The sequence below is a fragment of the Panthera pardus genome, unplaced genomic scaffold (genome assembly GCF_024362965.1).
Source record: "Panthera pardus isolate Hobbes unplaced genomic scaffold, ASM2436296v1 HiC_scaffold_12, whole genome shotgun sequence".
NCBI classification, from domain to species: Eukaryota; Metazoa; Chordata; class Mammalia; order Carnivora; family Felidae; genus Panthera; species Panthera pardus.
Genome location: NW_026526677.1, coordinates 37257105 through 37282391, shown reverse-complemented (window position 1 = coordinate 37282391; position 25287 = coordinate 37257105). Strand labels below are relative to the sequence as shown.

At 39.3% G+C, this 25287-nt stretch overlaps 1 protein-coding gene across 4 annotated transcripts in view; it reads left to right on the top strand.

The window, feature by feature from the left end:
- The window catches only part of GAS2 (growth arrest specific 2), a 130363-nt gene extending 108701 nt beyond the window's left edge, over positions 1-21662 (top strand). For all 4 annotated transcript variants that reach the window (XM_019456549.2, XM_019456547.2, XM_019456548.2 and 1 more), the window contains exon 8: positions 20618-21662. In XM_019456549.2, the coding sequence (XP_019312094.1) occupies positions 20618-20836 (219 nt within the window). In that variant the 3' untranslated portion in view covers positions 20837-21662. The remainder of the gene's footprint in view (positions 1-20617) is intronic.
- Positions 21663-25287: the final 3625 nt, after the last annotated feature.

Below are 25287 nucleotides of genomic sequence, written 5' to 3'. Positions count from 1 at the left end.
AACTATAGCTGAATATTAGAATCACCTGGGGACCTTTAAGAAAACTAGTCTCTAGATCAATGGAACAGAATAGAAAATTCAGAAATGGCCCGACAACTATATGGTCAACTAATCCTCAACAAAGCAGGGAAGAATATCCGATGGAAAAAAAAACCCTCTCTTCAGCAAATGGTGTTGGGAAAACTGGACAGTGACATGCAGAAGAATGAAACTGGACCACTTTCTTACACCATACACAAAAATAAATTCAAAGTGGGTGAAAGATCTAAATGTGACCCAGGAAGCCATCAAAATCCTAGAGGAGAACACAGGCAGCAACCTCTTTGACCTTGGCCAAAGAGACTTGACTTTTTACTAGATAGGTCACCAAAGGAAAGGGAAACAAAAGCAAACATGAACTATTGGGACTTCATCAAGATAAAAATCTGCACAGCAAAGGAAACAATCAACAAAAGTAAAAGGCAGCTAAGGAATGGGGAGAAGATACTTGCAAATGTCATATCTGATAAAGGGTTAACATCCAAAATCTATAAAGAACTTATCAAACTCAACACCCTCCCAAAAAAGAACCTAGTTAATAAATGGGCAGAAGACATGAACAGATACTTTTCCAAAGAAGACATCTAGATGGCTAATAGACACATGAAAAGATGTTCAACATCACTCATCATCAGAGAATTACAAATCAAAACCACAATGAGATACCACCTGACACCTGTCAGAATGGCTAAAATTACTAACAACACAAGAAACAACAGTTGTTGTTGAGGATGTAGAGAAAGGGGAGCTCTCTTGCACTGTTGGTGTGGATGCAAACTGGTGCAGCGACTCTGGAGAACAGTATGGAGGTTCCTCAAGAAACTAAAAATAGAACTACCCTATGATCCAGCAATTGCACATTAGGTATTTGCCCAAAGGATACAAAAATTCAGATTTGAAGGGATACATGCATCCCAATGTTTATAGCAGCACTATCAACTAATAGCCAAACTGTGGGGAGAGCCCAAATACCCATTGATTGGTGAATAGATAAAAAATATGTGGTATATATATAAATGGAATATTACTCAGCCATCAAAAATAATGAAATCTTGCATTTGCAATGATGTGGATAGAGCTAGAATGTATTTTGCTAAACTAAATAGGTCAGTCAGAGGAAGACAAATACTATATGATTTCATTCATACGTGGAATTTAAGAAACAAAACAGATGAACATATAGGAAGGTGGGGGAAGAGAAGAGAGGGAAACAAACCACATGAGACTCTTAACAACAGAGAACAAATTAAGGATTGATGGAGGGAGGTGGGTTGGGAGGTAGGCTAGATGGGTGATGGATACTAAGGAGGGCACTTGTTACCATGAGTACTGGGTGTTGTATGTAAGTGATGAATTGCTGAATTTTACCCCTGAAACCAATATTACACTGTATGTTAACTAACTAAAGTTTAAATTTTAAGAAAAGAAAGAAATCTACGCTTGTAAGAAATTCTGGTTTAAATAGGGACCGTGCATGCTTAGTAATCTGCACTTTAATGCATCAAAGCAATTGCTTTCATTTTCCCACATGAATTATATTTACTTGACACCATCAAATGAGCATAAGCTATTCTTACAATTTATAGAATATATTTGTAGCACATATCTGTCTTTGGTGAGAGAGAATAGAAATTAAGATGAGATTCCTCATCTCAAAAAACTCACAGACTTTGAGCTCTCTGAAATATATAACATGAATCCCACTTCCATAGCTTATTACACTGTGTGAGTCTGGCCAAGTTGTCCAACCTCTCTGATCCTTGACAGTTAAACTGCAAAGGGAGAAAGCTAATACCTTCCCACAAGGTTGTTAAAAGTATTAAATGAGATAAAGTGCTCAATAGAAAATGACTGGCATTTTTGCATGTCTATCACTATTATAAACTGCACGTATACCACTTATGCAATAATATGCAATAAATGCAACTTATGTACATATAATATAACGATATGTATACAGTGTATGTATATGGAATGTCCACATGTACACCTAACATTTGTTACTCTCACACAGAGAAACAAATATTCTAGAGTGAAAAGTAGATTTATTAGAAAAAAAGCAATTTCATAATTTTAAGCCCAATAAGTGAAAAAAAAGGCAATGGTGAGAAACATTGGGAGAAAACATGTTTACCCTGTTGTTCCAACAGATTTAAACAATGCAGCACTAAAATTTTAAATGTGGGATGATCATGTGCTTATATGCTGCTGCCACCTAGTGTCTAGATTCCATAACTGCAATTTTTGCTACTTGTTTCATTGACTGGTATTTGAGGTTCGAAAACAGTTTTTGGTTCCTTGCTAGTCATTTTGAAACAGATGTTAAATAATGTTGAGATGTGTCTGTGGGGATTTAGTTGTTCCCCTTCCCTTTTAAATTATGTAATTGTGAAGAGCTGCTGGCCCAAGCGGAATGGGTTACCGACTTCTTGCTGGTCATGTGATTTGTCTGTCTTTAAAGTGTCAGAGTGCCTCTACAATATGAAAGGGTTTATGTTGCCTCAATTCTGCATTTTAACAAGGGGTTGCTTCCCTGCGGGAAAAATTAATGTTGCCACCACTATTATGTCCTGTATTATTCCTATAGTAAATACTATTTTGTGAGCCTTGCATGTTAATCTCATGTGAGTAAAAGCAGCAGTAAAAAGAGAGCCTAAGTGTCAGGAGAAACAAGAAATCATGGCTGAGGTTGAGTGTGTAATTAAATGATTAAAGTGTGTGTGTGTGTGTGTGTGTGTGTGTGTGTGTGTTCCCCAGGAATGGTTTTGCAGTAAAAATCTTGTCATGCCAATCCCTTGCTTAGAACCTGTCAGTGACCTTTGTTATCTCATGTGCATAGAGAGGGATTCCGGTCCCTCTTACCCTTGGTCACTTTTTACCTCACTGGCTGTATCTCCTAGCAGTCTCTTTCTCATCTCTCTCACACTCAGCTATGGGAGTTGTGAACTACTCAGTGTTATATACAGATCATGCTGCTTTACGTTTCTGTCCCTTTGCATTGCTTTTCCTGACACCTGGGAGGTCCTTCTATTCCTTCTTTATCTAGAAAAATCTCAAAAGAGTGCTCTCAAGAGAGTTGAGACTCAGATTACTTCTCCAAGAAATATTCACAAGAACACTTGCCCCTCAAAGACTAGGCTGAAGGTATTTCCAGTAGGTGTTCATAGCATCCTTTAGAAACCTTTACCGGAGCAAGCTTGAGAAGGGTATGTGGGAGATGATTGAAATTATGTTAGAATAAAAGAAATTTAAGATAAGACATGGTACACACAGAGGAGACTTGTTTTTGCTCCAGAGTGTCAAAGAACACAGAAATAAAACAGCCTCTACAAATGTACCCCGAGGAGTAAAAATAACATGGGAACCTAGACAACAACAAGGCTGCAAACAAAGGTGAGACGACATCCTAACAGAAATAGCTTCCATCAGAGGTCACATAGTCTCTGAATGAAAAGCAAAGACAGATCAGATGAGATTAAACCCCCTTCCTGAAGACCTCTTACCGATTTCGGAGAGACACAGAAGCAAAAGGGAAGGTTTGAGATTTAAGAATGGTGAAGGTGAAGAATGGTTTGAGATGGTGAAGGTCTGAGAGGCTGGGTAATGGAGTTTTGTGCAGCTGTGCAAAGGGCTAGAAAAGATGGAGAAGGAGCATTCACTAAACGAACTAGGCAAGGAGGGAAGAGGCGAGGGTTTTAGGTGCGATGTTGCTCTTCCAAGATCACTGCCAGCTTGGAATCCAGGTGTTGATGGATAGTATACCTCAGCTGGAAGACCCCGTGCTGAGGCTTCAAGACCTCAGATGGTCCTGCTTCTAATAAGTACTTTAGAAGCTAATAGGCAAAATATGAGTATCCACCTCCATTAAATGATTTGTATTAATCATGTGCCAAGGGAGAGAGGGGTGATCTAAAATCTCAAGGCCACTAATATGACTTTAATATTAATTTCAAAATTTTCGTTTTTATCTTGCCACAGAAGTTTGTTAGACGCTAGGGAGCACGAATCAGAAAGTGACAGGAAAGGCTTTGGGTGGCCTCAAAAGATATCGGAAGCAGCAAAAGAGGACACTGAAAACAAAAGAAGGAAGGAGCAGAATCAGGGCCAGTTACAGTACTGTCAGCTTGCCTGCAGAGGACCCAAACGTCAGATAAGGGAATGGCTTCAGGCTGTCAACCCCGTGACATCTGTTGTTAGCAAGTAGGAATGGAGTCTGCATGCAAGACCCTGATGTAAACAAGCACACTGGAGATTTAGCTGAATTTGAATCAGAGCATTAGGAAGTATAGATTCTACTTGTCAGTGAGGAGTAGATACTGTTGCTCCTCTATCATTGAAGTTAGAGTATAAGGGACACAGGAAAGTGCCTATCAAAAAAAGCATGGTTTCTTGTTGACATGCAGAGATATATAGATCCTGGAAAGTTCCTGAAATATATGAAGATGTTTGTACAAACAGGAACATATCATCACATCACGTGCATTGGGTGGTTGAAGAGAGAAAAGGAAGTGGCCAAGGGACCCACATGGCTGAAGATGTGTTCTGTGAACTCTGTCATGAGAAAATTCACATTCTTAGAGAAGGACTATATAAAAAGATAGTTACTCCATTGTGGCAGCCAGGCCCTCATTAGGCAAATGATATCCCTCTAGTAAGAGCTGAGGGAAATAAATACATGGGAAAATGGGAATAGATGTGTATATATTTATATGAGATGGAATACACTTATGTAAATTATTTCTCTATTTATGTGTACATAACACACCCACTCCCCCATAATGGGCACTTATGAAAGACTTTAAAAAGCAAAATTGCAGAAATGAGAAAACAGGGATATAAACTTATAGAAACATAAAAGTAGAAGATGAACTGGTGAAAATTTTAGTGTAAACTTTCACATGAAAGGAACCAACATTCTTGGAGATGAAAGTAAATTTAAAAGCAAAGAAGGTCAATGTGGAAATTTGAGGAACTCATGTTTGAAAACGGTGAATTTGAGCTAGCAGTTTCTGGTGATAATTTTTAAGGCATTAGTTATGTGTGGCTTTTATCAAAAGAGTTTGTGCCATCCTCCCTACTGGGACCTCTGGGTCGCCCCTTGGAACAACAGACTCATTTGCAAGGGAGCATGTGACCTGTCCCTGAAGCAGGAATGGGTAGACAGTCTGTGATGAATTGTTTCATTCTTCCGGACTTATTTAAGGAGACTGGATAATCGGAAGTGACCTCCAAACTTCACCTACTCGTTGTGGAAAATGAAAGAAAGAAATAGAATATTCAGCAAAGAAAGATTTTTGGATCAGAAAAAGCACCATCTATTTGAAAGATGTCCAAAGAGTATGGCTGTGTGAAAGATAAAGACAAAGTTGTTTTGTTTTGTTTTTTAAGCCATATACTACTTGGCGATGAGAAAAGATGACATCCTGCCATTTGCAACAATGTGGATGGAACTGGAGGGTGTTATTTTGAGTGAAATAAGTCAGTCAGCGAAAGACAGATGTCACATGTTTTCACTCATATGTAGAACTTGAGAAACTTAACAGAGGACCATGGAGGGAGGGAAGGGGAAAAACCAGTTTCAAACAGAGAGACTCTTTAAGAGACTTTTAAATACAGAGAGCAAACTGAGGGTTGATAGGAGGGTTGAGGGGAGGGGGAAATGCGTGATGGGAATTGAGGAGGGCGCTTGTTGGGATGAGCACGGGGTGTTGTACGTAAGCGATGAATCACGGGAATCTAGCCCCGAAGCTAAGAGCACACTGTATATACTGTATGTCAATTAACTTGACAATAAATTGTATTTAAAAAATAAAGATAAATGCCATATACAAAAGTAATTTTTTAAAATTTTATTTTAATGTTCATTTATTTTTGAGACAGAGAGAGACAGATCGTGAGCGGGGGAGGAGCAGAGAGCAAGGGAGACAGAATCTGAAGCAGGCTCTGGGCTCCAAGCCGTAGGCAGAGGGCCCAACGCGGGGCTTGAACTCACAAACCATGAGATCGTGACCTGAGCTGAAGTTGGACGCTTAACTGAGCCACTCAGGCGCCCCTACAAAAGTAATTTTTATGTATATATTGATAAGTGGGATTGGTTTATATTATATTCTTCTATATTCTTGAACTGTTTAAATAGCATAAGAAACTGACTTAGAGGAAGAGGAACATTTCTGTGCCTTAGAGAAGATTTTGGGAGCCAATTAGGATTATAGAGAATTCAGCGATTAAGCTATGGGAAGTGTCTGGCATTTTATTAGAGTGTAGCGAGAAATAGGAAGAACAAACAGTCATGATCTTGGAATGAAAGTTTCCGGAAGAGAAATGCTGAGATTTATAATTGTTCAAGACTCAGAAATATGGGAAAGGAGAGGATAAAACAAATCAAAAGAAAACAAAGCAAATAGCAGAGCTTTGCACTCCTAAGTTCATGTCATGGTCTTATCTGAGGATATTGTGATGATTTTATGTGATGTTGGGAGAGATCCAGATATGCATGATATGAAAATAATTTGAACAGTGACTTTAGAGGATAAAATGAAATGGTGTTGGAAAGGATTTTGTAAACTACAAAGGACTATTAAAATGTTAGAAAACATATTTGAGATCAGGTAGCCAGTTTGTGCCTAAGGTCTGAATGTTCGGAAAAAAATGTAATCATTCATTTTGCAGTGATTTCAGGTCAAATTACATCCTTATATCAGGACGTATATGAGAGCCCGCCAGCTATTTTGCAAAGAAGAAGGTTTTCATAGCAATAAAATAATTTTCTGGATGCTTAAGGATATATTTTTTCCTATGCTTTGGAATTTTTTTTTCTTTTTGCTTTTGTTTTCTTGAGTACCAGAACTGAATATTTTAAGTGGAATTTTCATTTTTATAAAGAAATACAGGTATATAGGCAACAAAATGGTGCTGTAAGATTTATGATCCCAAATTGCAAGCCTGCCCCTTCCCGTGTCCCCTCTTTCCACTCATTTCTTCTCCTGAGTTCTCCCAGAGGCAACTTGTTTCACCCTTTCTAGCTGTTTCTTCTTTTATTTATCTCCAAGTTTCTAAATTATAAAATTATGCTGGTCTGTCTTAGTTTTTACACTGTCAGCATTTTTCTATGGAATACTCACAAACCCAGCAGAGCAAGAGTAGGAAGATGATGATTTAGTAGTCGCATGCCTTCCCCTCACCCCACCACACACATATGGACTCCCCTTCCTCTTGTTTGCCAGGCATCATCGATGATACCAATATTGGTCAAATCAGTATTCAGTATTTACTTTATAGCAATCATGGGGGTGTCTGGGTGGCTCAGCCGGTTGAACGTCTGACTCTTGATTTCGGCTCAGGTCATGATCCCAGGTCATGAGATTGAGCCCCATGTTAGGCTCCACCTGAGCCTACTTAAGATTTTCTCTCTCTCTCTCTCTCTCTCTCTCTCTCTCTCTCTCTCTCCACCCCTCTCCCCCACTCACATGTGCTCTCTCACTCTCTCTCTCTCAAAATAAAACAAACAAAACAATAATCATGTAAATATTGTAGTGTGCTGTGATTACTTTTCCTTTTCTTTTTTACTTAACCATTTCTCTTTTCCTAAGTAGGACTAAGGAGCCCTTACCAGATCCCCTTAGAGAATTGTAAAACCTGTCACAATGGTGTCATAGGCAGATATATTGGCTAAGCTAGGGGTTTCGTTTCTGGTCCCTCTATGTCTCTCCTGCCCCACGTTGACCTCACAGTGTCGTCTGAGATTTTAATTTGCTCTTATGTTGGATTCCCTGTTTCCTGGATCACATGTCTTTTGTGGATTACTCCCTTATTTTCTTAGGGGTCATCATGAGAAAATGTATAGTCATTCACATATTGATTGAACATATATATTTATTGAACATATATTATGAAAGAGGCACTATTCAAAGAGCTAAAGATATATCAGAGAAAAACACAGATGAACCCTGACTCCCTCGAAGACCTTTATGTTACTCTGTGAGTGCTTGTTTTTGTGTGGTTGGGGAAGTTTAGGGTTGCCAGATTAAATACAGATAATCTACTTAATATCAGGCAAACAACAAATATTTTTTAATATATTATTTTCCAAATATTGTAAGGGAAATATTTATACCTAGAGAATGTTTGTTGTTTATCTGACTCTCAAATTTAACTGGGTTTGTTGTATTTTTATATCACAAATCTGGCAACTTTGATTGGGAAGCTTTATATTGTATAGACAATAATTTATAGACAATAAACATAATAAATATGTAAGTTATAGAGCTTGCTAGAAAGTGATTAGTGCCATGCTCGGGTGGGGAAGGAAGAGTGGGTCAGGATAAGGCAGATTGAGGGTGCCAGGAGCAGAGACTACAATGTTAAAAGGGTGGTTAGGGTAAGCCTCTTTGAGGAGGTGAGACAGTGTCAAGGGCGTGAAGGAGGTGAGGGGTTAGCTCTGCAGTTATCTGGGCAAAATGTCTTCTGAACAGAAGGAACACCAAGTCAAGAGCATGCCTGAAGTGGCCTTCTAGTGTTTGAGAAATAGCAAGGAGGCCAATAGGCTGTGACAGAGCATGGGAGCGGCCTGTGGGAGGACATGAAGTCAGAGATAACAGGAGTCCAGATCACATGGGAACACAGACGGCATTGGAAGCACTCTGGAGTTTACGCCCAGTGAAATGGGGAGCCACACAGCGTTTTGAGTGGAGTTGTAACATACAGTAACTTCTGTTTTAACAAGATGCTCTAGTTTCTCTGTTGAGAATGTACTGAGGGGCAAGGGCAGAAGCAGGAGGAGCAGTTGGAGGGTTATTACAGTAATCCAGGTAAGATGGAGGAAATTTGGATTTAGGAATGGAGATGGGGAGAACAGTTGGGTTCAGGATGAAGTTTTCCTCTAACATTATATAGTGAGAAATTTCAAACATACACAGAATACCCACAGAACGACCATCTGGGTTCTATAATGAGCACTTTGCTGCCTTTGCTTTATCATGTATTTACCCATCTCTCCATTTGGTTCCTGTAACATTCCCTAGCCTGGAGCATCTCTGATTCAATTTCTGCAAAGATAAACCTTCAGTGTCCTGCTGAGATGACACAGTCATTTACACTATGGGATACTGTCACAGGCATAGCAAATCTGAGGTGGGGTGCAGTAAATCTAACCAGTCCTTAGACTGGCGTTCAACCAATTCTCCTTTTTTCAGCTGCACATCTCTCCTCACCTGATGGAAGTACCTGGTGATTCTAAAACCTGAATTTCCTATACTTTCAAGGCATGGTTTGACTTGCTTCTTTTGGGCAAGCTGTCATTTCAGGCTTTGAATTTCAATTCTCTCCACTCTTAGTTGGTTACAATTCATCCCTCTGTTTTCCATCCTCTAAAAATGTGTTGGCCTTTCTTCTCTACTGTAATATCCCCTCAATTTCCCTTTGTCCTGTGACTTGAGCACATTTTTATTCCTTGCCTTTCATTTGAATGGGGCTTTGAGAAGAAAGAGACTCATGTTTTCAAATATTTTGTCGATATAAAAGATCTAACTGTATTTATTAATACTTTATTTTCCGTTTTTCTACCAATATACTAAAGATCCATTAAAAACAGTAGCAAAGTAATAGTTTTTCCAGTGTCCGCATTACAGACGCTGTTGTTGCCTTTCAGGACCCAGGAGGACACCGGGTTGGGAACCACTGAAGTGTATCACTGTCACGAAAAAGACTGTGCTGTCTTTGGCTGTCTTGGTGCTGTTGGGTTTTGGTATTAGTGTTTCGATGAAAGAATGAGAACTCAGATTGACTCAGACAGACTTGAACCCGTTTGATCAGTGGAAGGAATGGGTTTTCATTGCCCCTTGGAGCCCAGCTCCCCTTGCCGAAGGTGTTGCGTCTTTGGGGTGGATGAAATCTAGATTCAGTTGCCCAACTGAATCCTTCCTCTAGCCAGCTCTTTCCTTTCCACCACCAGCATTTTTGCCTCGTTGCTTTCATTGTGCTGAGTGTTCCATAAAATATTTATCATAACTTTGCCTTTCCTGTCTGAAATGGTGCTGTAGACTGGTAATTAGATTGCAGCTAAGCCTTCTTAATTCCATTTGGTGCAGATCTGGGAAAATGGAGACCTTACATAACAAGTCGATAAGAACTGACAGGCAGTTGGCAGTAAGTACTCCTACACATATTTCCAAGCAGATGCAAATGGAACATTCTGCCAGTCGATCGTTACATTCATCTGCAAGCTGCTCTTCTCATATTTGCTTCCAGAAAGAAGCTACTGAGTCTCATTTGTCTACAACGAGCCTGGGAAGTGAACTATTCACTTTCCTTCTCCCAGAGGGAAACAACAAAAGCAAGCCAAGAATTTTTTTCTGGCCAGCCCCAAAAGCCAGACTCAAGGCCCCGTTCATGTTGGAGGATGGTTTGTCACCATTGTCACTGAGTGGTTTAGCCTTCAAATGAGGGTTTGAGGATTGTATTCTCCTTAATGTATGATTTTGTTACTGAAGACAACAGATCACAAAACTGGGAATCTAAAGACTAGGGCTGTGTTATTGCTGTGTGTCTGTGAGCCACCTACCTAACCTCTCTGAGGTTCCATTTGTGCAATGGGAACAGTAATACTAGCCTGCAGAACAACTGGGCAGGTGTGATAAAATGAAATAACTTAAGAGAAAGTACTTTGCAGACTGTCAGGGGTCTCTCCCATAGAGTTTCCTTTTACAGTGTGGAACCAACAGCCAAGCACTCTGGTGTACCTAATTTCAACATTTTTGTATGGGTGAAACATCAGGTTCAAATGCAAATAAATTCTCCTAACCACATATTAAAACACCTTCTCTTTTCTGGTGCCAGGTACATTTAGAGTTGAGCGATATGATCATCAATGGAGACACCATAACACATATTCTTAGAAAAAAGAAGTGTTGTCCATGGAAATAGTCTAGATAAGAAGCCAGACAGTCATGACCCCTGGCAAAGCCCCTTTAGGGCATATAGTTAAGTGGTAATGTGTATTATCTTTGCGGTCAAAGAGACTCAGGTTCCAATCTAAACTTTGTCAACTCCTAGCTAGGTGACTTTGGGAGATGTACTTAACCTTTCTGGAACTGCCATTTTCTCATCTGTAGGTGTGGATAGTAATGCAAACCACTTAGAGCTGTTGCAGGAATTAACTGAAATGAAGCCTGTAAGAAGCTCACCATCATCATTGCAATAACATTATTATTATTTTAATAATAATTTTAATAACAAAAGCAATGGCAGGCTACTGTTGAATATCATGTGCCAGGCGACGTTGCTACATGCTAACATATATTTATCCAAAAAACTGTATTAGAAACATTCTACAGATGAGCAAGGGAGGCACAGAGAGATTAAATAATATCTTAGAGTTATACAGATAGTTGGTGGTGACCACATCTCTCTGAAGCTTAATCTAAGAAAAAGGCATAAAAGATTATTAGGAAGATAGAAGTGAGATAACACCTATGAAAAATGTTTTGTAAACAACAAAGTGGTAATTCCAGAAGCTTGTCTATTTGAGGAGTATTTAGCCATTTATAATTTCAAATAGCTAGAGAGGTTGAGATGAATCCCCAACCTTTGACAAAGAAGTCTACTAGGGCATCTGTGGTAAACAGAGCCTCACTCGCCCTATTACCAGGTGACCTTATCACTTACCTTGAAGATGCAGGTAGCAGGCTTTCAACATGGCGGACTAGCGACTGAACACCTGCCACTTTTCTCCTCCATGTGTCCATGTACCTTAGGCAGCCAGCTGAATTCCCAGTGGCCCAATTTTGAGCATATGCCATTTCAGGATAATACCAGTTGATGACAGAGTCTGTTGTCCTATAAATTAATTTAACACTCTTTCTCTGGAGAGCAGATGACTGCGTTCTAAACACAATATTTTCACTCAAGTTATGATGGCTTGTAAAAACACACAGTGAACGGGGTTGACAAGGAGGTATTAGGAAGCATATGATATCCCAGGAGGCTGAACTGATTTGAATTTAGGTGGCTTACTCCTCTAGGCAGTCAGTGTCAGAGATGGTTGTCTCTTAAAGGGATGGCTGTGGTGGAGAAGAGCGGTTAACAGATTGGGCAGAAATAGGAGCCATTGTGGTCAGTTACGTGGGGGAGGGCTTAATGAGAGCTAGAGTTATGCTGAGAGACCCAAGCATTTTAACACTTAAATATGAATAGAGAAAAAGGAGGGGCTGCAATTTGTAGTGAGTAATTTGTTACTATAGTGAGTGATATTTCTAAAACATGCATTCCAAATGTAATGAGAACTTGTGAAGGGCGATAATGAAGACAATGGTATACTTGATTTTGGAGTCATTTGGGAGATTTTCTTCTTCTCTCCTCCATTCCCCTTCTCCTTTCTCTCTCTCCTTCCATTGCTCTGATGCTCAATTCACCCTCCCTCTCTCCTGTATGATTCCTGTTACTTTGGGTCTTTGACCCAAAATGTATCTTTCTCTCAAAGGAATTCTCTAAGCAGTGGTTAAGGTGGATTATCATTCACATCCTGGTGTTTTTCAGACTCTCCCTCATAAAGACCAATCATTTTCATCTTTTCCCTTTTTTCTTTTCTGTAAATAAGTAATGTGTTCTACATATCACACACTACAATTGTTGTCCGGTGTACAAAGCTGAATAGGATGTGACCTTTTAGAGAGGTCACAGGGAATTAGAGAAATATGGACAAGAAAATAGGCAACAAAATATGACAGGTTCTATGCTTGAAGTTTGTGAAGGAAAATCTCAAGGTCCAAAAGAAGTAATCTAAAGGTTGGAGAGTGCAAAAATATTCCATAAAGGCAGTGATGCCCTGGTGGAGCATTAGTAGGCATTAACATTGCTTAGGCATTCATTAAACAAACATTTATTGAGTGCCCATTGTGGTGTTGGCACTGTAGTCAGCCCTCAGGGCATGAATTTAGTAAGGAATAACCTTGCCGGGCACTCAACACATATTTATTGAATGGCCATAGGAAGGGACTCACTTTAATTCACCTGGTGAATGTGGATGTAGAAAGGCATGAAATCTTTAGGGGATTCCAAGGAGTCCAGAAATTTTGTGGGTTATGCAATTTGGAGTGTAGGTATGGGCACAGACAAGTAGGGCCACACAGTAGCTGCATCATTGTGCAATGCACAACCTACACAACGGTATGTGGTCTTTAAGGCGGAATGAGAAAGAAGGTGGGGAAGGAACAGTAGCTGAACCATGAAGTGCTTTGTGTGTCAGGCTAGTTGTTCTCATAGCGGGATGGGGAGGGGCAGAGGTAGGACAGGGGGTATCAGAATTGCTGACAAATGGTTTCTTCAAATTATGTATGCTTCTGCCCACCCTCAAGATGCAGATTCTGCCCTGGTCCCACACACCTGTACACACACACACCTGCATTCACACCACTGCTCTTTCAGAATCTTTGCCACAGACTTCTTGTGCTCATGAGAATGAGTCATATTCTTCAGGTGAGCTGGAGCTAAAAATGGCTGAGAAGCACTACAGACAATGGAGACCCATGCACAGGTTCTTAAGCAAGGCCGTAGCATGATCAGATTTTCCCTTTGGAATGGCCACTCTGGCCCTGAAGTAAAGGCTAGGTTGGTGAAGTGTGAGAGAGGATGAGGGCATCCTGCTGGGAAGCTTTCACATCCTCAGGGGCTGATGACCTTGGTATACAGAGAATATGACATATATTCCTCTCCCCCAGTTTTCAAGGTCACAAACACAAGATTCAAATCTGAATGAAAGAGATTTGTCAGTGTTTTGCTGAGAAGGTGGAGACGCCTGAAACTTTTCATAGGAATTATGATTTAGGACAGATGTGAACATTCTCGCAGATCTGTGCTGGGGAATTGATGAAATCAAGCTACCAAATATGAATATGAAACATTTACCTTTATTTATTTATTTAAAATTTTTAAATGTGTTTTAACTTTATTTTTGGGAGAGAGAGAGACAGAGCATGAGCAGGGGGAAGGCAGAGAGAGAGGGAGACACAGAATCCGAAGCAGGCTCCAGACTCTGAGCTGTCAGCACAGAGCCTGACGCGGGTCTCCAACTCATGGATGGTGAGATCATGACCTAAGCTGAAGTCAGACGCTCAACCGACTGAGCCACCCAGGTGCTCCAGAAGCATTTAACTTTAAATTATGTTTATTAAAAGACATGTCCTGCTCTTGTTTATTTTTGTTTATGATTTATATAATATAGCTATAGATAGCTTGGCCATCTTGACAACAAATGCATCACCAATAAATCCATATTATTTTCTGGCTCTGTTACATGGCCATTTCTTTTTCATTTAGTCAAACGTATGATTTTCTGTGATTTACATAGATATCAGCTGTGCCTTATCCAAAAAACGTGAGTTGATGTATTTCTGTTTCGAAAGACTAGTGTCCGCAGGAAGAAAAACATACTTTTCTTGCTTTAAGCTCCTTAAGACCTATACATGATGTGATTCCAGAATGTCTCTCCAAGCTATAAGATTAGGGAAAAGAAAATCTCCTTTCTGAAATCCTATTACATCGTAAGAGCCAGAGCACTGGACCCCTTATACCGCAGTGATCACAGCGTTTGTAGGGAGCGGTTGATTAATCATTTCTACAACTTTAAAATTTTCCATTGTGATCTAACTTAATATGGGAGAATTAATGTGTTTCCTTTCAACCCATTTTTTTCCTTTGAATTAGTGTGTGGATGAACCACAGAACTTTTTGGTTATAATTTTTTTCCCTACAGTGTTAGGAAAGTAAGATTGAAAGGTGGTGCTAGAAAGCAGGCTTTAGGCTGCATATTGTAACCTAACAAAATGTGCATTGCATCTGAAAAAACAAAGCGAGGACTTACCTGACGTGTCACGAACCATTGCTGGGTCAATATATTAAGTGATTCACCCACCTTTAAATATAGGATTCATCTTTAGAGTAATAGTTTGGGGAGGAGTATAGCTCTTCAACTGTCAGGCTGTGTACTAGATGGGGAATAAAGAAGTGATTTCTAGTGTGGCCCTGGGGAGCCTCCTGGGTGACCCTCTGTCTGCCTGTGAAATGAGAGCATTGCCAGTGACCTCAGTGTTTCTTTTTATCTTTCTTATTTTAACAAGGCAAATCTGTAGATTACCTGGCACACAGTGGGTGCTCTACTATTATGACTGTGTCATCTAAGGAGAAAAAGTTCCCTTTTGCTGGCATGTAGGAAGAGGCCTCGTTAGAAAACAACACATAATTAAGCATTATGATGGGAAAAGGCATAAAGCAAAATGCCCTTGACACGAATGGAAATGTTTTCTCCCATTACCAAATTATTAAAAACAAAAACAAAAACATACCTTTGAGGCATTCTGGCTCTTTTCTTGGGCAAGGAATGTATGTCACTCATAGACATCAAAAAAGAAAATATTCAGGGCACCTGGGTGGCTCAGTCAGTTAAGGGTCTGACTTCGGCTCAGGTCATGATCTCATTTTGTGAGTTTGAGCCCTGCATTGGGCTCTGTGCTGACAGGTCAGAGCTCGAAGCCTGGAGCTTGCTTTGGATTCTGTGTCTCCCTCTTTCTCTGCCCCTCCCCCACCCTCTCTCTCAAAAATAAACATTAAAAAAAAATAAAAAATAAATAAAAAAATAAAATATTTACAGTATCTGCAACAGTCCAGATCTGCTTAAACTTCATGAAGGCCACTGGGAGAAATGTTGAGACAGATTTTTGTTACTGTTTTGGGGTCTTCCCCCCCCCCCCCCCCCCCCCCGCCCCTTCAGCATTGAGAGATGTTGCTAAGTTGTGCTACGTTGGTGATGAATCTTCTTCACCTTCTTCACTTTTGGAAGGATCAAAGGCACCGTGAGGAATGAGGCAGGTTGTAAAAACTAGGAAGAGCCGGAATAGGCCTGATGGGGCAACATTCGGCTTTGCAACATAGTATTGGAGATTTGTAGCAATTCTTTTTCTTTGCTTGAGAAGAAAGGCCACAAACAGCGGCATGGATAACCACTATTAAATACTCAGTTCACTTGTGAGGCTACCAGTCAAGAGGAGTTATCTTTTGGAACGGAGAACACAAAATTGTTCAACATTGTGAAGCATCATAAGTAAAGGAGCTGTAACCGAACAGAGAATCAAAGTCTAGTCCTACTTATGCCAACAGATGCCTGGCTATAAGTGTATTCTATCCTATTACCTGCACTTGACACATGTTTATTTCTAAAGTAATTAGGGCCACTACAGTATAATCTTCTGAAATTAAATTTGATGTTCATATAGGGTTTATTAGAACATAGCCCCATAAATCATTTTATGTGAGCATTTGATTTGCTTAAGCTGCTTGTTACTATTTCTGACACTGATAATTCCTTGTTTGTGCTAAATTTCACTTGTAAGTAACTAAGCAGGTATGGAAATCCACATTGAAGAGCTTAACGGAGTCAGTGGGTGTGGCAGAATGGGAAAATGGGTCTTGTCCCAGATTTGTGCTGTGATCTTGCCCAGGTGGTTTAAGAGCAGCACTTCTCAGAGCATCAGTGTTGCCATCTGTAAAATGGAGTAATGCTGAAAATGACGTCATCAGTTAGGCAAAGTTAAGTAGAGCCTGTGGAAGTATATATGAAAGAGTATTAATATCACAATATTGATACTGTTCTGAGCCTACATATGGGAGATTAAAAAAAAATGAGAAGCACATCATCACTCTTTTTGGAGAGCTCGCATGTTATTAAAAGAAGCACACAGGTAAATTAGCAATTAAAGTAGACTAAAACAATTGAAATTGTGTCATCTAAACAGCATACAGCAAGGAAGCATTCACTTATCTGGTAAGGTGGATGATTGTTGGAAATTTTTCAGGTGGAGGTGACGTTTGAATTGATGTTTGCGGTCCAGGTAAGTAGGGAGGGCAAGACAGAAAAGACACTCCACATTTAGGGGCAAATATGCAAAAGCATGGAAGAAAGGCTGTGTTGTCTGGGAACATAGAACTAAAATAATTCACGAGTCCCAGAGCTCAGGGAAGGACAGGTGAGGCTGACAGGAGTGGTCTTGGTGAATAATGTATGCAAACAAAGAGAATTGAATATTAGCCTATAGGAGAGAGGGAGCTAGTGAAGGCATTTAGGCAGAAGACAATCAAACAGGCATTTATGGAAGTCCCTTTGGTGGGAATGGCTTTACTAAATGGATCAGACTCCCCCAAGGCTAGAGGCAGTGCGATCCTCTGCACGCAGCAAAGCTTAAAAGTAGGCAGAAGAAAACAGAACCCTGAAAAGAGGCAGAGAAAGTATGAGAGAGGTAACAGGAGGTCCAGTAAAGAGTCTTGTCACAGAGAATAAAGGAGTAGGGAGTTTCCTGGAAGGAATGGTCAATACTATCAGATACCTCAGTATCTGATAAGATCAAGACAGATAAGGATTAAGGACCATCCATTGGATTCAACAATCCCGGAAGCCATGATTCTCTTCACTGTGCAGTCAGTTAAGAGGTGGGGGCAGAAGCAACGTGTAGTGGGTCAGACAGTGACTAGGAAGTTGGAAATGAAGACATCACGTGTAAACTTACCAGAAAGCTCAGAGGTAAGGCAAAGATAGGAGAACAAAGTAGCCTGGGATGGAAGGAGCAGAGTTTTGCTTTGTATGAGAGTGGGAGAGGCTTGGGGATAAGGACCATTATACAATAAGTTGGAGAGAGAGGTGAGTGATGTGATGTCTGATAGGAGCTTCTGCATAGTGGTAACGGGAATTAGGATATATAGGGAGGAGTTGACTTTGGACAGAGGGACTTCTTTCTGTGATGAGGAAAGTGGAGAAAAGGGTAAATATAGGCTGGAGTAAATAAGCCGGTGGAGGTGCTGAGGGAGAAAACCATGTCTGATGACATGCTAGATGCCATCCATAGAATGATGAGGACAGAGATGAGTGGCGCGTTTGATAATATTAGGAGGAACAGGAAATGCCGCTGACCAAAACCAAAAAGCAAAAGGATCAATTGACTGCAACTGACCTAATGTCACCCATTCCTGAGATGAAAGGAGTTCTTCCAGAAGGAGCTCAGTGGCTCTGCGCTGATTCTGAAGGAAGATTATACACTTCAACCAAGGCTGGGGTTTTGTAGGGCAAGCACTGGGTGGGGAGGGAGGGAAGAGCTGAGAGTAGTTTGGTTTATAGCAGGTTAATTTGCTTTTAGGTTAAACAGTAGGGGTTTGGTTTATGGAGATGGGGATGGGTGTTTTCTTTCCTTTTTTTTTTTTCTTGAGACTTAGCACAAACTAAGGTAAGGCATGGAATTTAAATCTCTATAATCAAGGATGTAAATGCTTATGGCCATGAAATCTTAACCCCATGCCTGAAACTGTTGTTCAGTTTGACCACTGGCCTTCTTGGAGAATTACAGCTTGCTGATTAGTTATTGAAATGACATGAGGGAGGGGGTGGGCAGAAATTTAATCCCTATGTTAGTCACATTCAGTATAACTCTGCTTCCTGTTGGATCCACTACGCATGCGTGGATTTATTAAAGAATCTGCGAGAAGGGTTTGTACCTAAATGACCTTATATGCCAGGCGGAAAAACATTTCTTTCACTGTTTTCCAGCGTTAGCTAATTGTTTAAAAACTATACTGACTGGTAGCTCTTTCTGGTTGAAATAGTCAGCTCACACAGTCAAGTGAATTTGGGCATTCTGCCAGGCATTCATACCAAGGATGTTTAGAGGAAAACTCTTAAATGTAATTTGTAGGGCTGGGGGGCGGGGTATGCCAGAACTTCAACAATATGCCAAGCTGTTCTCTAGAACAGTGGGAGAAAGGGTCAGAGTACTGTTTTGATGCCCGCCTTTGTAATTTTTGTCCCAGCCACTCCAAGTTTTGGAAGCAGGCAGTAGAGGCACACACAGGAGTTTGTGGGAATGGAACTAGGTCAGTCAAATTATAAAAGCCTTGATGGATTTTGCTTTACAAAGAACTGTTGGTGGGACAAGTATTAGACTGGAGTCAGGAAATCCAGATACTAGTCAAAGCAAATCACACCAAAGATCTGGGCCTCAGGATCTTCATCAGAAAAACAAGAACACGGTACCACTGGCAGGACTGGGGAAGGCAAAATGGTTACAGCTGAATCCTGACTCCTTTTGTCTGCTTTATGTTACAGGGATTCCCATTGAGGTTTTAATGAATAGATTCTGATGCTAAAATAGGTTTAAAACTTCTAGCTAGATGTTTCTGAAGGTCCTTTCTATTCTAATTCTATTCTTAATTATAATTCTAATTCTCTAAATGAGAATAACCAGTCGAGTTACATTTAACTTCATTTTCTTATGAGTCTTATGGTTTCTATGGATATCCAGCACATTTTTGTTACTTTCCACAATATTTGAAACTGCTTCATGTCAACCACATGAATCAGGATTTCTTAGCTGGAGTCCATGGATGGATTTCTGGGAGTCTGTGAACCCCCTAAACACACATGCAAAATTTTGTGGATACAGACATCTGAAAAGAGAGTCCAGAATTTCCATCAGATTCTCAACAGGTGAATGAAAGCAGTAAGTATATGTCATCTTTCACTTGATGGGAGTCAAACAAACTCCAGATCTCAAACTGACACAGCAAGAGGAATTCAAATAGATTTTACAGGCTCTGCAATGTAAGTGACTCCCCAAATCTCCTCACCCAACTATCTGTCCTTACCAAGACTACACTGCCAGTATGTATTCTTAACATCACGGGCATGGAACAGAGTCAACAGGATCTCTGATTATGGAGCAACATCTCCCCTTTATCTTACCTTTTCTGATATTTGAAAAAAGCCAAGATAAACGTCTTTGGCTCTTCATGCCAGACGTCTACAGCTCTGACATGTTTTTATTGATAAAAAGAACCATACATTCTTCACTTTTTCAATATGTAGTCTGTTACCTGGAAATCTAGATATGTGACATAGGCCTGAAGGTAAGTTTTTTTTTTTTTTTAAAGATGTATTCTAAAGTAATTAGAAAGAATAAGAGTAAAGGAAAATATAAATGTTTGGCCATTCAACAACATCTTGCCTTGAAGGGCTCAGTGACTGGAGAAGACTTCAGTTTTTCTGAGTGCATTTCCTTTCCATTTCGTATTGAGCATTTGTGTGATTATTAACAATTATTTTCAAGAGAGACATTTCCATGGTCTTTTGAGTCCTCGTTCAGAGGGGAATAACTTGGTGGGAAGAATGAAGCACTTATCTGAGACAGTGGGCAGAAAACGGGCAGTGGGCAGAGACAGTGGGGGAAGTGATGAGGCTGTAACGGAACATCAGATGTCAGACAGAAGCCTCTATACACATCCAACCAAACAAGGGATTATACATAAACCCGGATTCCCATAGCAGGGCAAAGCTGGGTCCTGGGGATGTGTACCCATGATCCACTTGCATGGGAAAAACAAAGCTTCTTTCATATACTGTATGCTAACTCAGGCACTGTGCACCAAGTAGGAAAACAATGGGGCATAAAAAAACAAGACAGAAGACAGTAACAGTGCTAAAAATGAAAGTTGGTTTAAGATACTGTAAGAATTCTCAGAATTTAATCCTTTTGCTCTTCTTTCATTTCAGATGCTGCACAACAAACATGTCATGGTCCGTGTGGGAGGAGGATGGGAAACTTTTGCAGGGTATTTGTTGAAACACGACCCCTGCCGGATGCTGCAGATCTCCCGTGTGGATGGCAAAACATCCCCCATCCAGAGCAAATCTCCAACTCTTAAGGACATGAATCCAGATAATTACCTGGTCGTCTCTGCCAATTATAAGGCTAAGAAGGAGATTAAGTAAAACTAGTTGGTCACTACAAGGGGACTCTCCTAATGGCCTGTACCCATTTCTCCAGTGTAGTTAGTTTAGTTCACATGCTCTGACAATTACTTTGGAAAAAGGCATAACAGCCAGAAAAATGCCATTATTATTGAAAAATGTTCAAAGAGTAGCACTATTTATTTTGATGCTTCTGTAGAACATGACCAATTAAAAGAAATTCTAGGCTCAGATTTAAACTAGAAAAATTGTAGGCAAATTATTATTTCTTGATATGTGAACACAGGATTTAGTACACAGTACTAGAAGTACAATTCTAGCTAGAGATAAAAACTATTAGAAGAAAATATTTAGGATTTATAGATAAGTCAACAGAAAGTGCCTGCTTTATGTCTACAAAGTAAAAGCACCCCAGACATTTTTATAATTGCAGGATTTTTAAGCTAATTTTTAAAAAGTGACAATTAGTTTGATAACGTGCTACTAAAAATATTCAACAGCACTACAAATAAGTACAGAGTGTTCATAACCGTAACACTTTACTAGAAAGGCCACTTCAGAAAAGTTTACATTCACTTGGAAGATTGCCTTAAAGTTTATTCCTTATCTATGACCAAATATCTGGGGTACTTTTGGAAGTTTTCAGTACACCCCTTAGAGAATTGCTTATGAAGTGTTTCACACATTCCTAAGCACATGGCTGTGTTGAGACCGACTTAGTGTATTTCACACACATAAGCTGACATACGTTTATATTTTGACAGAATAAATTGTACAGTCCAATGTTCATTGACTTCATGTTATTTTAAAGCATTTTCTTATGAAAATATACCTTTAGTTAATCCTACTTTGCTATGCTGTCTAGTAAAGTAAATTCACTGTAGCTGATGTTACAGACATATGTATACCCTTGTATACCTAGGACAGGGCTGTTGTGTACCCATAAACAGCAAACTATTGTCCTCACTGATTCAAGAATTAAAAAGATAAATTAAAAAAAATTATGTCTCTATATTAGTGCTTCATTCTGAAATAAAAATAATCTTCAAATGGCAACTTTCCCTCAGAGTTCTAGAAAGAGTCGCATTAGGGTTACCTAGTGCTTCTTCACTTTTGAGTGTTAGCATTGTTTGTTCCCCTTAGCAGAAAAACAAAATATTATCATAGGTAATCCCTTAACTGCCGCCTTGAGTTTAATAAGTATAGGCAGAGTTAATGTCATTCCCTCATTCTTCTACGATAAAAAAATCCACCTCTCCTGCTCCAGAAAGTCAGGAAATATCTCAATTTGTCACATGACTGATTTAGTCAAAGTACACACAACCTGTTCATTGTGAAGTTTAGTGGTACTAGAAATGGGGTTGTAATTATGCTGGGAAAAAACAATTAAAATTAAAGTTTTATCAGAGATAAAATCACCTTGGAACAGTAGTAATTGTAATATCTTTTAAAATACAGACATTGAGTGATTTGACTTTTATGTTACTAAACTCACGTTAGCACTGAATTTCTCTATATAGTAATTGGCAATAGTATTTTCCTCAAAACTTTCTCCTGTGCTTAATTTCTTCCCACAAACGTATCTATGTCCTTAAAAATTAAAATTAATTTCATTTAGTTAAAATATGTATAGGTAAACAAAAATCATATTAATCCCTTCATCTATTTTATTGGATGTTCTAGCTAATGTACTAAATTACCAGAAGCGTAGTGGCTTAAACAACACAAATTTATTATGTTATTGTTCTATGGGCCAGAACTTTGAGATGGTCTCACTGGGCTAACATAAAGATGTCAGCAGGGCTGTGCTTCTTCTGAGGAGTCTAGGAGAGAATTCGTTTCCCTGCTTTTTCCACGTTCTAGAGGCTGATTTCCTTTGCTCATGTTCTCTTTCCTCTATCTTCAAAGCCAACAATAGAGTATCTCAACGAGACTTCTTTCTTTACATCTCTCTGACCACAGGTAGAAAGATTTTCTGCTTTTAAGAACCCATGCGAGGGGCGCTGGGTTGGCTCAGTTGGTTAAGCGTTTGGCCAAAGTCGTTTGGCTCAGGTCATGATCTCAGGGTTCATGAGTTCAAGCCCCACTTTGGGCTCTGTGCTGACAGCTCAGAGCCTGGAGCCTGCTTCAGATTCTGTGTGTCCCTCTCCCTGCCCCTCCCTTGCTTGCTCTCTCTCAAAAACAAACATTAAAAAACATAATTAAAAAAAATAATAATCCATGTGATCAGAATGGGTCCACCTAGATAACGTAATGCAATCTCTCCATTTTAAGGTCTGCAAAATACCTTTTGCCATGTAACGTAACTTATTTCCAGGGTCCAGTGATTAGTATGTGAACATATTTGGGGTAGGGTGGCATCATTCTTTCTGCTTATACAACATCTATGATGATCTTTTAGGTGTTGCTAAGAACGTGGTCACAATTGACCTTGAGGTCTAGCTGCTAGCTGAAGGGAATTCAACAAGGATATGGAAAAACGAGACTGCATTCAGAAGGAAATGACCAAATGTAGATTGCTCTTACTCATTGACTCCTTAGTGAAAATTACTATGTTCTTTTTCCTAAATTGTTTTCACTATTATAAATCTTGCATTTCCATGTAAATTTTAGGATCATTTTGTCAATTTCTCTGAAAAAAGTTTGCTGGGATTTTGCACTGAATTTATCGATCAATTTCAGAATGCAATTTTGACAATACTGAGTCTTCTAAACCATGGTCCCAATGGTTTAGGTCCCAAACATTTAGGGTTTTGTTTTTTTTTTTTTAACTTCTCAACTATGTCTTGTAGCTTTTAGTTCAGATCTTTTACTTTTTTCCTAAGTATTTTATTCTATGTGATGATGCTGTAATTGAATTTTCTTAATTTTCAGATTACTTATTACTTGCCTGTAGAAATAGCATTGACATTTTCATATATGGATTTGGTATTCTGCAGCCTTGCTAAACTCATTAGTTCTACAAATTTGTGTGTAGATACCTAAGAATTATCTACACAAGACACTTGGTATTTTTTTAACCTACTTTAAGTATGTCTGTTACTAATAACCTATCTGAGAAATGTAGGATAAGAAAAGGGCACCCTAGGAATTAGGTAGAATAGGAAGTTTAGGATAACTCCTTGACTTCTGACTGATGTGAGAAAAACAGATTTCAGAGAAATAGCCTAGAAAGAGTTTGTATGCAAAACTACTTAGTTCCATTTGAGGTTAAGTTTGAAGTACTTGCAAAAGTTGGCTCAAACCTGTGACTAGAGGACATTGATTTGAAACCCAAACCAAGTATGGTGCTATAAAAATAGGCAATGCATGGAGCCTGGGTGAATCATGACATCAGCTCAGGTCATGATCTCACGGTTCATGAATTCGAGCCCTGAAGCAGGTTCCGTGCGGACAGTGTGGAACCTGCTTGGGATTCTCTCTCTCCCTATCTCTCTCTGTACCTCTCCAACTCGTGCATGTCTCCCCTGGACCCCACCTCAAAATAAATAAACTTGAAAAAATAGGCAATGCAATCTGGGCTACAATAAAAGTATCATGTTCAGGTCAGACCATAATAGTCATATTTAGAGGTAATATTTGCAAGATGAAACATATCTGGAAGAATAGAAAAACAAAAAGCCATGTCATATGAGAAATTTTAACTGAGTTTTCGAAACAAACTTCTCTGAATCAAACCAAAACTTGTTCAAAGTCTATGAAATACACAGATGCCTTCCTAGTGGTTTTTGAGAATATCAAAGAAAATGGCTATGGTGTCACAGTTGAATCAGCTTAAAGCACATGTAGTAGGGGAATTTGAGATGCTTGTTTGAAAGTGTTAAAAACAAAACAAAATAACCACACACACCTTAAATGTCAACGCAGATAGGTGTGCCTATCTACCTACCTCTCTCTTACTAACCTATTTATGCAGATATTATTCAAACCTAAAACTGACAAGTTACTTTTTCTTCTAAGGGTGTACTATAATTCCTACTGAAGATTTACAAGTCAGACTGTTGGAAAAAAAACCTCAAAGCTTATGTCAATTCTCCTGGGGTACAAAGGATGACAGCTAGAACTCTTACATTATTGTATTTCTCTAAGGCAACAGGAGACTATTATCATTTCTCCTTTAGAGTATAGAAAAAGAAACATGCCTATCTGTAAATTCAGGGATTGTATGAACATACCAAATAGCCTTTAGCTCTGTTGTTCTCATTCATGCCAGAGATAAGAGCGTCATGGTTTCCCTAACCATTCACCCAAGTTCTAATTATTCAATACTCCGTGAAGATACAATTTTGTTAAAGAGATGGCCAAACTCAATTTTTATATAGGAAAAATGTATATTTATGTCCCCATAAGGCAATACAGAATTTATAACAAACTATGTATGTGAAAACTATTAATTACATTCCAAATACAATTGGTGGAACCACAGTATCACATATAGATGTTTTAAAAAACATGCAGCATGTTAACAAAGG